Raw genomic sequence first — 15,851 nt, 5'->3', positions numbered from 1 at the left:
GGCTGGCCGAAGGGAGCAGATGCTAACTACACCGGAGATTCCGAATTACATATTAGTTAGCGTTTAAAAGAGAAAATGGAAAGTATTGCCCACTGTCTGTTGATTTCAGAGTGCTGCTCTCACATCTGTTGCACCATCTGGATTATGAGTTTATTTACCTGTGTTCAAGAAACGTAAAGCTGAGAGAGACCACAACAAAGTAGAAAAACAAAGGGCTTGTTTTTGGCTGGATTTTCAGGCACACATGTTATATAAAGAAAATAGCATCAGAAGCTCTGCGGGAAATGCTCTGAGCTTACAGTTAAAGTCTCCTGAATAGCATTGAACAGTTCCCACAGTACACACATTATAGCTACTCTAAAAGCTTAATGAGTTTGCTTCAGCATCCAAACTGGAGAAAAGCTTTAGCCATTAATCGGTTCTTAATTCACTGTCGCAGCTGGATGTAATTCACTGGCTCCAAATTGATATGTTCCTTTATTTAATCTTTGCAGCCTCAAACATTTTTAGCTTTAGTATGCCCCCCTCACTCTCAATCTAGAAGAAAAATGTTTAATCTCTTGCATACTTCACGTTCTCATAACAAGAAACTTCATTGCATTGCCTTAGCTGATCAGTARCTTTTTACCTTTAATTTGGAAGTGAAATGGACTTTCAGAAAAAAACCCTCTTTACTATKGCTAAATATTATGCCAATAACATTAGTAAAAGTCCAAAACAGAAATTTTTAGAGAAAAAAGATTTCTAACCTGAAAGAAGGAAGAGCTTCAGCTTTTATGGAACRTGGTATATTCATATGTATAATGAAATACCATTGTCATCCACCTGTCTTGCAATATCTTTAGAGAATGTAGCTTGTGTTGCTCCTAAGCAGTGCCAGCTAGTATCTGAGGTAGCAGACACATTTACATCTTCCTTCTAATTTATTTTTGCCTTTTTTTGCGGTATTATTACATTACGAGAGACCRTAGCTTGTGTTCAGAGGATGCAAACAAGTATGTTATGTCCGCTGTCTACATACAGGAGAAGAAAATAAGTTCTCAAAATCATATTTCCCTACTCTGCTCAACACATCTGTGTATGACCAGGTATAATACTGCATTCTATGATAAGAGATCTGTAATTTGCCYCTCCTGGTGCATAAATTATTGCAGTATACAAAAACGAAACATCAACATGAAGACTGACTATGGCTTTCTGTATCTCTAATAGATTAGGAGGGTTTGAAACTGATGGCAGACATTTACATTTTGTACATAAAGAAACCCTTGTTTATTATGATTTTATTTGTACGTAAAAAAATTGGGTAACTGGCCTGTCCTTCTGTGAATGATTTTAAAAGCAGAAATCAAGAAACTTCGTTCTGCCATATCTTCATTTTGAAACGATAAAGATCTTTGATTTCCAGGTCATGAGTCAATTTGGTGTGGCCAAAGTAATAGTAACTGAAAATAGTTTCACTGTGCCTGTCACTTGACAATGAGTCTAGAGCTCATTATTTAAAAAACAAACAAACAAAAAAAAACATAGTGCAGGACAGGACACAGTAATTAAAAGAGCTGCTTTATTAAGGACTAAATGAAATGYGTCTACAGTGCATTTGGATTTCCAGTGTGTCCTCGACACCARTTGAGCAAGGAATGATCTGCTAGGCCACTGTTTGCCAATCTTATACCTCTCAGAAATATCAGTGAACTTCCACCTAAAAAGCAAAAACACCAAATGAGCTATGTAGTCTTAATGGTGATTCCTGTCACACAAGATCTGAGTCCATGGTCACATCAAATTGCCTGTTTTACATCCCTGTGCATTTCTAAAGGAAGCTTCCTCATCCACCTTTTACCAGAAAGTGGTAATAAGGAAAGTGGGCTGAAAGGATCAGATTATCTTTACAGGAACAGAGAATCTGCCACCCTGTAYGAGATAATGTCCTAATGATAAATAGCAAAAAAGAAGGCAGGGGAACAGGGACGGGGACACGTGGATATTAGCAGAAAAAAACATTTTAGRTTAGCTTATCCTGGTATATAGCTTTTCTTTGTTAAATTATGATCAATACTATAACCCTTTGCGCAGGTAGCTTAAATATAAAAAGTATACCAAAAATGATAGGATTAGAAGAAAGAAATTAAGAATATATTAAATTATTTCTCTATRGAAGAAAGAAATTAAGAATATATTAATTTATTTTGCTAAGAATTGTTACRATTTTGAAATAAATTTCTAGTTTTATAATTTTATAATTTCTAGTAAATGAACTGGATTCATTGCTGACCTCCTATAACACATTCATAGCAAAATTAAAGGAAGAATGTTGTATGTTGGCAAGGAAGTTGGAGCAAATATCAGAAAAATACAGGTTAGTATATTTTCTTATCCTATCCTGTTCCTTTTATTATTAAGCCAWGCTTCCTTACTTTTTAATTTGTATTTATTATTCATCTTGTCCTAGCTATTATACAACTTCTCAATGTGAATATAGCATATACTATTTAAGAAACATGTATGGATTTTTATCCAGGGAAATTCTAATTTTCCTCTTTTCAGATGGTATTTCTGGCCATTAATTCAAATTACTTTTACTATTCCGGTATAAAAATGGCATACTATTATATTCTTCCTGATGTTCGTATTCTTAATATGAAAAGTAGGGAGCAGTTAACAAAAGAGCTACCCTTTCAATTCATCTGAAATTATATGAAAAACACTAAATATTTCAAGTTCTCCAAACTGTAGTTTGTTGGTTAAATTATTTACTTAAATTCACAATAGYGCATACTAAATAATTATCTCTGGAAAAAATTCTTGTCAAAGTTGGATGTCATTAAAGCTCTGATTCTGCATCCGTTTGTTTTGTGGTGCTTTCACTAAAATCAATARCAGTTCTAAATGCAAAGCAATTAAAAAAATTCTAAAGTAGAACAAAAACTGGAAGYAATAAATGGTTAAAATAAGYACAAGAGTATTAAGGTGTCTATTTCAAAGTAGCCTCTTACAGAACAGGACTATCATGTTTTAAATAACTGAGAATTTTGTAGTTAAAGCCCTCATACTCTGTATTAATAAGTAGTTTGATTTTACATTTTGTCATTTTTCTATATGCTTTTCTATATTTAATCTCTATGTTGAAACTCTTTTCAAGGTTCATATTTAGGAYAGGAAACAGGAGTTATGTGGTGAGCTGGCATTCTGCAACTTATGCAGATTTCATGCAAAGTGAATCTGGTAGTTAGGGGTAGGATTCCTCTTATTTCACATAAACTGTCTAAAATACTCGGCAAAGGCGGAGTTGGTCTTCAGGTTATGATTCTTCTTCTGGTGGGTGGATTTAGTCACCCTGTTGAGGTGATATCACGGGGGCCACCTTCGGTCGGGGAGAGGGTTCTTTTACCCAGTATCCGGTTTCCAAGAATGGTCAGAAAGGAATAAGTAGATGTCAGGCGTATATGATGCTTCCCACGTGTACTCCTTTCACTGCCCAGCCTACTTTCCACCGAATATAAAGTGTTGACTAGCTGTTACATGGCTGAAGTTGTGAGATGCAGCCCATGCAGAGTGTTTGGAGAAGGAATTAGAAACTTGAGGAAATGTAAGCACTCTTCCCTTGCAAATGTTGTGATGGATACTCCAGAGATAAGCAAATGGGATTTTCTCCTGAAAAGGCAGCGCTTCTCTGCTAAAGTGATATAAAATTAAATGGATTTACAGTAATATTTGAATCATATTATTCGAGAAATAAAAATGCACACAGACTTTGTTGCTAGAGCTCACCATCACAGACTAGTAACTGTAAAAGGATGGAGGAAAGACAGAAAACATACTGTGAAAACACGTTATTCTCTGAAAATAAATACCAGAGATTGCCAAGTGTTTCTGCACCTACCAGCATTAGCTCGCTGTGTCAAGAACCCGAAAAGGGGAAAAGGAGCCCTTTTCTATCCCTACAAAATGGTATCCCTTGCAGAGGGAACAGTATGGAAAAACATGTGATAACAACTTTAAGAAGCAACCCTAACACAGCTTGAGATTGCCTTCATTGAAGTGGGAGCTGCTGCACTTAGAAATGAGAGTGGACAAACAGGTCAGGGCAGAGCTGAGAGARTGTATGAAAATGAGAACAGAAAGGAGCTGGCGCGGGTGGAAGTGGCAAGCCAAGAGATGGCTACAAACGATGATGTGGCTAGAAGATCAGAGGCAAAAAATGACTTCAGCTAAGTTTTAAATGAATGAGTGCAGTATATCCTTCAGGAACGTCTCTCAGATCATGAAGCAGCATTGATTATACAATGTGCAGTATTTGCATGGAAAGGATTTTTGCTGTGTTTTTGGCATAGTGACCTTACCATAAACTGCAGCTACTGTGGCAATTCTGACCTCCACACTAACAGACTTTTATCCCAGGGCACTTTAACCTARTTGTGTATTTTCTTGCTATACGTCCGGGATTTTTGTGCCTTAGTTTCCATGAGGTTAAGAAATAATTGCATAATATCAGCCCCATTGTTTAATAGGCAAAACAGTCAAGCGTTTTTAGTAAGAAMTGCAATAGTAAGCTGAGGTAAAGTTTTTGTTTATAGGAATTCAAAGGTCCATTTTTAATAAGATGCATTTCAAATTTATCTGTCGTAAGTACTTATTTGCACAATGTAAGTGGGGCATTTCCAAACTGCGTGTATGTTTTTATACTTCATACAGGCTTTCTGAGAAGTCGAAACTGAAATCTTCTTGTTTATATGTAAGCTGGAATAMTTATTGTAAGCTAGCCCTGTTTAAGATTTCGAAAAGCTTCAGAAAGACAATGTCAACAAATCATAAACCCCTCAAGCTGTACAGAAGGCAGATAGTGTCCGTGCAGGTTTTTGTATGCATAGGCATGTTTAAAAATACAGTCCTTTGTTGATTTCTTCTCTGTTATTTTGTTCTCTTTTTTTTTCTCTGATTGTCACTATCTGAGTTTCTGGGTTGTGGATTAATGCTTAACGCTGCCCACTGCGTGTTTGTGATTTGCGTTTTGTAATTAAGGGGAACAATGGGAGTCCATTGGGTCTCGTTATATATAATGGTTGGTTTAATTTGTTTCACTTCTATCTTGTTAATTGTAAATTGATCATTAAGATTTGAATTCTAATCTGTCACCAGGGTTGTGAGTATTGAAGCTAGAGCAATGATCCTGGTTTTAATCACTGATGATGAGAAACAAATTTTATAATTTTGGTACATATTGCAGTTCATATATTTTAACACTGTATTTTATGGTGTTATAAATATTGTTAAATGACTTTTAGTGTAGTTTTACTGTTTGGACTATAATGTATAAATTATATTACCATTTTGGCAACAGTAGGCATCCAACTGTGTGAGTTTAATTGAAGTAAAGAACACACACCCGGCTGAACTATTTTTCTGCCTGTTTGGTTGACTGCAGTCATTGCACTCAATACCAGGAGTAAAATGTTTGCTGAAGGTAGCGATACAAAGATGTGAAACAAAATCTGTGTCTAGGATCAGTCATAAAGATTATATACAGTTTTTCTGAAGAATTATCATCCTGATACTCCTTGTGTCAGCAAAAATATTTTGGAGCATATATGTAATTGCTATACATGTAAATGGTTTAAAGAGTAGGAAAAGACACTGCTTTAAAAAGCCAACCTCTGTGCTGAGACTCTGAAGTGCTGCAATGCAAAAGATTTTTCAGTGGAGTAAAGGCAGCATTGCCATCTTAGTGTTCAAATATCAGTTCATCCTAAAAATATCCTAAGATTGATATAAATTATGAGTGTTTAATCTTTGCTGGGTTCTTTGCCTCCAAGTTTTGAAATTTTTGGATGAACTTGATTTTTTTCCAAGACTTTTTTAGCAAGGATGGGGGATAAAAACTTAACTTTATTTTTAAACAGAAGTTGAGGCTTTTTGGTAGTTGAATGAATCCAGAAGTATAGAGGATTTTTGTTGTTGTTGTGCCCGTCCCCCTCCCCCGCCTCCATATCATCAATTACTTTGAACAATTAAATGAGATTTGGCAAAGCTGCAGCACTGTTACACATCTACTTACAAGCAAGCTTCTGTTTTATATTTCCAAAATAATTTGAAATTGTAGCTGTGCGCCATGCAGTTTTAAAATAATATTGATTTCATAGGGGTCTTACTAGCCCACACGCTGATATGGTACCATGACTATATGAGCTCTGGGGCCAGCCTATGTCTGCAGAAATGCAGCTCCATGCAGAGTCCAGCTCAGATRGTGATGCTCCAAATGTCTGCATGCTTCGGTGTCTTCTCATAGGATCGGTTTAAGCCCATCACTAATGTGGTCTGTTGGATCCAGAGTAGCTGCGGTGGAGTGCCATCAGCATGTCTGTGCTATGTCCTTTATGCTCTGCATCCATCAGAAGTAACACCCAACTTACAGGCTTTTCTAGCTTACATCACTTGCCAGAGTTGCGGGTGGGTGATCTCAGAAGTCTGGAACTGCATAATTTAGAGCCTTCCCCTTTTCTCCTCTATTCATGGTGTACGATGGCTTGCGAGCAGAGTGATTCAGAAGTAGTTGCCCTGAACTTGGCTGGGTAGAATCGCTACTCATAATCTAGATGTGTTGGCATGTTCAGTACAGTTGTTCAAGATTATTGCAATTCTATAGATTTCTGTATTTTTATTACKAACAATTTTGAAGTCATTTAAAAATCACATAGAATTAATTGTCTTATATCAGTCTTAGGAAACTGAGCCAGATAAGTGGTCTATTCAAATCTGCCTAAGGAACTTATGTCAGATGATAATGAAAACTCTTTGTCTTGCAGCCTTATATTGAGATCAACGTTCTCTTTTTAATGCCAACACATGTACCTTTGTCACTGGCTGTTTTCTTGCCTGAACTTTTTGATGCTGATTTTGATAGACATTCTACCCTTCATATATATTGTCCTTCTCAACATTTCAGTGAAATGAAATGCTTGAATGTGGGTGATCAAACTCTGAGATACTAGACTTATAAGGGCTGTTGTGTAGATACTCTTTTAACTGATTTTTTTTTTGTGTATGTGCGCCAAGTTCTTCAATTGAAATTACAGAAARGTTGTTTAAGGAGAAGAGAGCAACTTAAGTGATTCAAAATATTAGGCATTTAGGTCTGTATTTTTGGTATTAGAGATCACTCTACTGATATTTTCAGTTAATTCTTTTTTCTTTAAGGGTAATTTTCAGTAGTATATTATTTTGGAGCACATAAGATTTGAATGCCTTGATCCTTCCAGAAAGAATCCCAGCTMCTTAGAGGTGCTGGAGATGAGTGAACAAGTCCCTTAAAACTTTCAGATTTTTACTATCTTGAAAGTTGGTTCTGCTGCTTCTGTGAATCAGTCTCACATAAATGAAGAAAAAGAAGCAGGCTGTCATAGCTGAGAAACCCTACAAACACAATAATTTACAGTRTTCCCACCGGGCACATACTGTTGTTTCCTTTTACTGGCAAGAAGGGAACACAAGATGGCAGATGAGTTTAATCCCTGTTATCACTTGGTTGGGATCTGTCGCGTGAGATCTCTGTTGAGCTGCTTTGTGAGGAACCCTTTCTTTTATTCACTTACTGTCTTTCTGACAATATCGGTATCAAATAAAGACCACATTCATGCTGTATGATAATGATTGGTCCAAATGATGATATTTTTCTAGTGCTGACATTTCACTTACTAGCATTTCTGTTAAATGATTGATGTAACAATTTGACTTTAGTTGCCTTCCTGTAGCCTTCCTTCTCACTCTTATGTAACCATCCAAGACACTCTGCTGCACATGAGTTTGATAGACACGATTCTGTTGTATTTTTCAATGATTCTCCTTGGTAGACCTGTAACCTCAAGGTTAAATTCAATACTTGCAGTTTTTCGAAGTTGCTCTTGTTCTTCTAGATTCACAGATGATATCGTGTATTGTTCCCTATTTAAATGTGAAAAGATTATGTTGTCATTTCCAGACTTGACTTGTCAGTGTAACAGCATGTTTTTCAAAGAAGAGTATTCTAGCCCCCCCGTACTTTGTTTTATTTTTTTAAATGTCAGTTGTTGTTGCATTCTATAACAGTCTAGAAGGTAAAGTATCTTCCTTCAGTAGCTGCAACATATTTATGATTTAAAGATATCTCTGGAGATTTTTAACCTCAAGATCTGGAGTGGCAGATGCCATAAAACAAATTTGCTTGCTTCTGATCCTTAGTTTTCTGATGGTATAGCAGATTCTGACATGTTCTCATTAACCTTTTCTGAAGAGTTAAACTGCACAAGTGCATAATGTATATTTTATCACAATTTTATCTGAGATCTTTTCCTGATATTAAGAAACARCTCATGCCTATTTTTTCATGGGCTGATGGTTAGAGATGTAGCAAGTAGCAGTCCTAGGTCATTCATGGATCTGCTCACTCGTGAAGAGTAAAAATTGCTAAAGTGACTAATTTTCTTAAAGGCTGGGCAGAGATTAGTATGCCTGCATGGTTTGTCCCTTGTTTCTTAAGCATTTATTCATTTTCCTCCTGACGTGTTGTGTCTCTCATGGTATTTTGGGCCTATTACATTCGCAAAGTTGCTAAAACTATAGCACTATTGAGGATTCAGGCTGTATAGTACAGTGAGGGTTGAACAAGGTTTTAGTAGCCATTTTKTAAGTTAGATGCTAGCTTTTACAAATAAGGAGCTTGAAATATGTTTTCACAATGCTGGCCAAATTGTTGCTCAACAAGTATGAATTTACATTTAGTRATCTTACTTCACATCGGCACATGATGTCAAATGGCATGCTTGTTAAATAAGTCTGAAGTTAGCTGATCTATGACTGAGTAATTGCCATTGGTGTATTACCAGATACCCTTCAGCATTGTGTTCTTTCTTCTGAGAATTACTTGAAACAGTGTTTTGTTTCTGTAAGTTCTAGTAATAGCCTGTTTATGCATTATATATAATGTTTGAAATTTTATAAATGCTGAAGCCACATATTGATGGCACGCTGCAGGATGAAATCTGACAACATCCATCATCACTGTTTTACTTCTGTAGATGTGAAGTCAACCAGCTTAGTCAGGAAAAAGAGTATCTTCATGGCAGATTGGAGAAGATGCATAAAAGGAATGATGAATTGGAGCAACAATGTATCCAGCATGGGAGAATGCATGAGAGGATGAAGTCGAGGTAGGAGGTCCTGTTAATCTGTCAGTATACGGTATGATCTACTGTACCTGTTGTAGTGTGTAAACAGAAAAATGACACCGGTTTATTTGAAAGTAGTATTCTTTCTTTCATGAAAGTGACTACCTCCCTACCCCACAACCATTCTTTGGAGGGTTTTTTTTTTTATAACATCTTTTGCTTGTGCCATTTTGGATAAATAAAATGAAAGCTTGTACAGTATAGTTTCCCAAAGAATTTAAACCTAGTACATATGTGTGTGGGCTGCTTATGCTGTTCTCTGTTCTAACTTGGATGAATTGTCTTACCATACTCATAAAAAAGGAGAGGAGAGAGAGAGGAGGATATTCAATGATGCGAATGTAGGCTACAGATGTGTATTATGTGTTGTCGCATAAAAGATATATTTTTTAGTATTGACATCTTTTTCAATAAAATATGACTTGAATAAACAGAAAAATCTTATTAAAGCTTACTATTCAGAGTACTATTAACAGCTTCAGGGCACAACTAGCCTTTGAGAGAAGCAGTGGCTTCCTCAGGATCAGCTGGGAGCAGCTGCAGCAAAACTAGTATGGAGCATTTCCACTGATATCACTTGACTTTTCCAGCCAAAGCTTCCAGACAGCTAATGCCTTGTGCTGTGTAATTTATATTAGATGGCTTTAGAGATCACTGTGGAAACTTTTCTTTATCTGGAGGAATCTAGATACCAAGAAGTTCTTCTGTGCCTTGCACTCTGTTTTCCAGTCTGTATTTCCATGCAGCTGAAAATCACAGACACTTGAGAGAGCTTAGGCATGTCTGGGAAAGTAGGAGAGAGGAACATAAGGGGATGTCAGAGGCAACTCTTCAAACCCAATCATCCACATTGCCACTCCTAAGTAATGAAAGGCACAAAGACAGTTTAACTTTATTTGGGCTAGTCAGTCGTGACTGGGCAAAATTCTGCTAGATGTTTTCTTCCACAGACCACCTGATAGGAACAGAGCTTGCATGTACTGAAGCATCTGGTCKTGTATGTTCATTCTCTTCTATTAACTTTCTTCTTCCAACCCTTCGTTCTCTGTCTGTCCATATCAGCTTGTTTCTTGGAAGCTCTCCACTCCTCTCCTCAGTCTTCCACTCCCCCTTCTTTCCTCTTTCTTCTCCCATTTCTGTCTGTACCTCATTCTGTTCTTCTGCAACCCGAGATTGCCATCATCTTTTATAGCTCAGAGAACAAAGAAATTCCAAGTGCTATGGTGGTGGCCCTGGTCTGTGTAACCATGCACTCTTGTCATTGGCCTCACTTCCCTTTTGGTTTCTTTACTTACGTAGATTGTTAACATTTTGGGGGACGAGCACTGGTTCATTCATTGTGTTTGGTCAGCAGTTTTCACACAGAAGGTCACATAATATACCCGTTCGCTAACCTAAAGGTGGAAATTTTAATAAGATTCAGTGTTTTAATTGTCAAAAGTGGATTGCAGTCTGTAGAATGTTCGTGTAGACATATGCTGTGAGAAAAATAGGGATAGATATGTTATAAACTATTAGTGTATACTCATTGAATATTTCAATTAAATACAAGTTTTGATATTAAAAAGTGTATGTATCTAGTTTGAAGTATTAAAGCCTTGTTTTAGTTTTGAACAGAGAAACAGAAAGTTCAAATAATCTAGATTCTGAAGTACCCATGGAAGTACATAGTATTTTGGTATATATTCTGTTGATTTCAGGAAAAATAGATACAACTTTACTATTAACAGGTAAGCAGTCTGACTCATTAATTCTTCAGGTTCAGACTCAAGGCTATTAATTTTCATGAGTAGGCTTGGTTAGCTGGACTGCTGGCTACCAACATATGCAGGCTATTAAAACTTCTACAAACAGATACAGAGGTACCTTTCTGCTTACAAAATAGGCATTTCCACTGCAATCTGCACTGGCGCAGCAAGACCCATCGCAATGTTAGGGGAAAAATCTTTTTTTTTCYTAGTTGTTCCTGTAGAATTATTAGAGTCTAGTTAAATTTAAGAATGATTTGTTAGTTTTTAGGACAACCTTTCCTCTATGTCAGAGTGGAATAGACCTACTGGAACTATGCTGTGCTGTACCAGCAGTGATTATACACTAGAAAAGATTGAAAGCATTAATCCAGAACAGAAAAGTAGTTTGAAAGCAGCGTGGTCATGCTGCAGGCAGTGCCTTACCTTCTGCTGCCGTTTTGATGACAGCAAGGAGAGAGAACAGGACAGCAATAGTGCTTCTCATGTGAAATATTGCAGAATATGTAAATATGGCAGAGATTACTAGGTGTTTGAACCATGGCCAATATACTTTACCAGATTTTTAAAGGGGGGACTCTTTTAACATCTTTTTAATGATGATCTTGCACAGTATTTATTTAAAATCCAAGTAATTAGTGACAAAGCTGCTATAATAAACTGCCGTAAAAATTCAGTGTAATTTGATTTTTGTTTCCATGTGAAAGCCTGAATAGATTTTTCRGTATCAGTTCCCAAATGCCATAAATTGGCTATGAACTATTCAGTTCCATGTGAAAACAGCAAGTATACCAACTACAACAAATGGCCCTTGTCTTTTTTTGCTACCCAATCACGTGCAGTAGTTTCCTGTCTAATTTTCTGTGTGCTGTTATTCTAGCTCCCATTAGAAAAATTCTTTTATCAAAATTACTTTGAATTAATTTGGGACCTAATGTTTGCTTTAATTTAAAAAAGAATATATTTATATTTAAGAAGAAATCTCAGGCACTGCTTGTGTTCTGCTATGAGAATGTGATAGGCCCTGATGTAACTATTCTGCGGAAGGAGCAAGATCTAACTGATMAATCAAAATTTCTTTTAGAATAACTTGTTTTGGCAGTTGTGATACCTGCATTCCTGGAAATGCACAAAATAACTTTCTTTGCCATTCCTATCTTTCTCTCTGAATATGTGCAGCATATGAATACTGTCTGAAATGAGATAACAAGTTTTTTTAAAAAATGTTACTTTAAATTGCAATCATCAAAGATAGTTTTTAATCAATGTTTTCAATGTAATACAAATGCCCTTCCATCCCTTTCATCCATCCCTTTCACTGTGTTTTGCTTAGTGAAATATGGCATTAAAAGAAGTAGATGTCCATGAACTTAGGTTAAATAATTTGCAGTTCCTGTGACTATGGAGACATGTTAATATTGCAGTGGAGCTTAAAAGAGAGYGTTCAGTTATTGTTATTACTCTAGCAACCCTGTAGATCTTTGCTTTCAGATATATCACTTTAGTTTGTTCTTATATTGATTTTTTTTCTTTTTGCACTATGTGCTTTTAATTTAGAAAGCGATTTGTGTGGCTAAGTATATTATCTCAAAGATACTAGCTAAGATGTGTAATAGAGTCAGTGCTGTGCCACTGGAAGTAAGCTGATCAGCCCAGTGACTTCCAAGATCTGAGTCTCGGAGAAATTAAATCTTGTCTGTTATGTGGCAGAGAGTGCAGCAGTATCAATTTTAAACTCTTAAGCAAATTTTATGATTAAATTCTGCARATTCCCAGTCTGTTCAGTATGTATGTTCATAGTAGAAATTAGAAGGTAGCAGCAAGTACAATTATCTTTTTTTATAAGGTAGCTAGTGAGATAGAAAAATAGCAAAGAGTAAGTAGAATATGTAGTGAAAATAAAAGGTTAAGRCACCTTTCCAATCCCTTGCTGTGTTTTGCTCTGCAAAAATAGATTCTGGAAGAAGTAAAAATCAAATCAAATAAATAATAGTACTTAGATGTATGATTATTAGTACAGTTGAATGTTGGTTCATTCTCTCCAATTTTTATGTTTTCAAACCAAGTTTTAAAGCAGAACATACACATTGTCACCTCTCTATTTAGGCCAGTTATATAAATGCAGATGCACTTGCTCCGTTCTCTTCCGATTTTGGGAATAAGAAGCAAAAGACAGAGATATGTTTGGATGCGTTATTGATGGAACACATTCATTAGCAATTAATATTTGATCAAGCTGCTATGGGTCTGGATTTTATGAGGCTATTTAAGCTTCCAGTGAACTTAATTAACAACTCTTGGGATGTACAAAGCTCAATTACGACTTTACTTTTCTGCATCTATTCTTTTCCTAGAGCAAGCATTTGACTGTACTTCATCTATTTAGATATGTTCTTCTGTGGAGCAGCCAGCATCTAAAATGTGAAGCATTTAATTTAATATAGCTAGCTCTTCTCTGTTTGTACTTCCTTTTAAAGACCTAGATGATGTGTGGAAATACAGGAAATAGGGAGTGATGTCTCTATGTTGCAGAAGAAAAATCCCAGTAACTTTCCTCTTTCCTTTATATCAGGTATCAGGCAGCAAGAAAGAAAGAATATATGGACAACAGTTTTTGTAAAGTGTGTGCTGTGTTTAAAATGCTTTTAGTGCAACATCAAATTAGAAGCTTCTRATTGTTTTCCAAAGATTGCTCAGTGCAGGGAATCTGGGGGCATGGGCTCTGAGTGTTCCCTGAAACTTCTGTTTTGGTGATCGGGGTTGATATTTTGCACTATAATGTGTGTATGCTCACTGTTCAATCTGTATAATACTAACAATAATGATACATTTTAGGCATATTTGTATGGGGCTTTTTGTTGTGGTAGTCTTTGGGGGGGATTTTGACATGTATTTCAACTATATTTTTGGTAGCTAAAGTTAAAAAGAAAAGCCTACAGGACTGGCAATTTGGGGCAGATGTGTGTCTATTCCTCAGGCATCAGTGGTTGCAAGTTAACTACAAAAATGTTATAACCATCTGTGTAACAAGACGGCAGAGATCTGCTCTTGCCTGTTACTATAAATAAGAAGGAAATTTGTTTGACTTCATAGACATTGGATTTATAAAGACTATATGTGTCAAATTGTGCTATGTGCCATGTTGCTGAGATGTGTCTGCAGCCAACTACCTGGGGTGTCTTCCCCTTCAGAAATTCTAGTGAAGTGCAGCAACTGTGCAGAAATGTCTGTGTAGCACAACATGTGACAAATTATATTTGTTTTCTACCTATTGGGAAATGTATGATTCTCATGGATAACCTTATCTGGAAGAGTAGCTAAAATGGATTCTTAAATGGACCGCTCAAGGAGTTGGGCAGAATACATGACATTCAGTTTGACACTGACTTTAAGTTTTTTTTTTTTTTCACCATTAATTTTTTTTTTTGTTACTGAAAGATAGTGTATGAGTGAACATGTATGTGTGAAAGAATTGTATTTATTTCAGATAGCTGATCTGCTGTCACTATTACACTTTTGATTACAAGTTTTGGATTTCTTTGGCAAATCARTTGTTTAAAAAAATCCAAATTAGTTCTTGATAATTGAAGCAATTATGTTGCATTTAAAAATTTTACGTTTTCTGCCTAAAGCACTTGTGCATTCCAGAAATAATGATGGGTAGAAAAACCCCATTTTGACCATTACTGAAAAAGCCCTTCACCCTGCCCCATCCAGTTCTCTTTCATATGTTGAATATATTGTCTTTATTTTTATTGTATTGATAGATTAGTATTATTTTTAGGCAAGAATGAAGTAATTGTTACTATCAACAGACTAGACCAATCATCTGTTTTGAAATGTAATTATAGAATAAAAATACATTAAATTATGGCTTTTTAGTTTAGGATTCATTTTTATATTGAAAATAGGATGTATTCATTTTTATATTGAAAATAGAGCTAAGCATACATATTGTACATAATATCTTTCCTGAGCATCGTTATTCAAGCCCCCATATCTTTGGTGTGGTTTCACTGTAACAGACTTGCTGTAACAGTTGGCGACGGAGCTGTTCTCAGCTCTGTCCAGAGTTTTGGGTTATCACTRTTACTTAATTTTTATTGCCTTTTGATAGATTCACCTTGTAGGCTGAGGAATGTATACTCTGAGGATATACTATTAGGAAGTAATCAAAGAATTTTGTGTGTGTGTGCATGTGTATATATATTTATTTATATTTATATTTTTTATATATATACACATAATGTAACAAATCCTGTCAGAATCTGAAAATATATTTGGCTTTTGTTTAATGTGTTTGGTTGTTTGCACAAGGTACACGTGGTCTGGAATAGAAACTGGATACCTAAAATCTCTCCCTCCTTCTCCCTCTCCAGCTCAGTATCTGTTTATTTCCTATATAGATGTTTGTCTATTTAATCTAACTTTCCTCTCTTCAAACATGTATATAAGTGTATGTGTGTGTACAGTGTGTGCRTGTGCATGCCTATGTATCTGCATATATTATTTATGCTATGTAACCTATATTAGTATTTGCATTTAAACAGCTTATCATTTGTATAAGAACATTTATATAAGGCCCCCAAATAATGTTTTTTAAAATTTTTTTGCCAGCTGCTTGAATAGCAGATATAGAAAGCAGAACATTATCTTAGTTGTTACAAAACCTGAAAATAGATTCAGGGAGTGAATTACAGGGTCTCCAAACAAGGCTGCAAAATAATATGCAACTCAGTTGTTACCCTTCTTGATTGGCAGCAGAGAGAAATGCTGCTCACAATTTTCAAGTACACTTTTAAAGAATTTAATAATGCTTGGTAAGATGTGTTTTAGGTCACTGAGTATTGTATTCCACTGAAGCTATCACTAATTATAACTATTCTTTTCCTTTGGGAATGTA

The 15,851-nt window shown here is 35.8% G+C and overlaps 1 protein-coding gene across 5 annotated transcripts in view; it reads left to right on the top strand.

The window, feature by feature from the left end:
- The window catches only part of SDCCAG8 (SHH signaling and ciliogenesis regulator SDCCAG8), a 112,844-nt gene that overhangs the window by 61,242 nt on the left and 35,751 nt on the right, over positions 1-15,851 (top strand). For 3 of the 5 annotated variants that reach the window (XM_085300597.1, XM_085300599.1, XM_085300598.1), the window contains exons 15-16: positions 2,251-2,359; positions 9,051-9,182. In XM_085300597.1, coding sequence (XP_085156723.1) covers positions 2,251-2,359; positions 9,051-9,182 — 241 coding nt within the window. The remainder of the gene's footprint in view (positions 1-2,250; positions 2,360-9,050; positions 9,183-15,851) is intronic. The other 2 variants (XM_085300600.1, XM_085300602.1) reach the window with 2 other exon arrangements.

This window comes from Rhea americana, unplaced genomic scaffold, assembly GCF_003343005.1.
Source record: "Rhea americana isolate MKP2758 unplaced genomic scaffold, rheAme1 scaffold_166, whole genome shotgun sequence".
Taxonomy (NCBI): Eukaryota; Metazoa; Chordata; class Aves; order Rheiformes; family Rheidae; genus Rhea; species Rhea americana.
The sequence above is the reverse complement of the archived record's forward strand: the minus strand, read 5'-3'. Positions and strand labels throughout refer to the sequence as shown.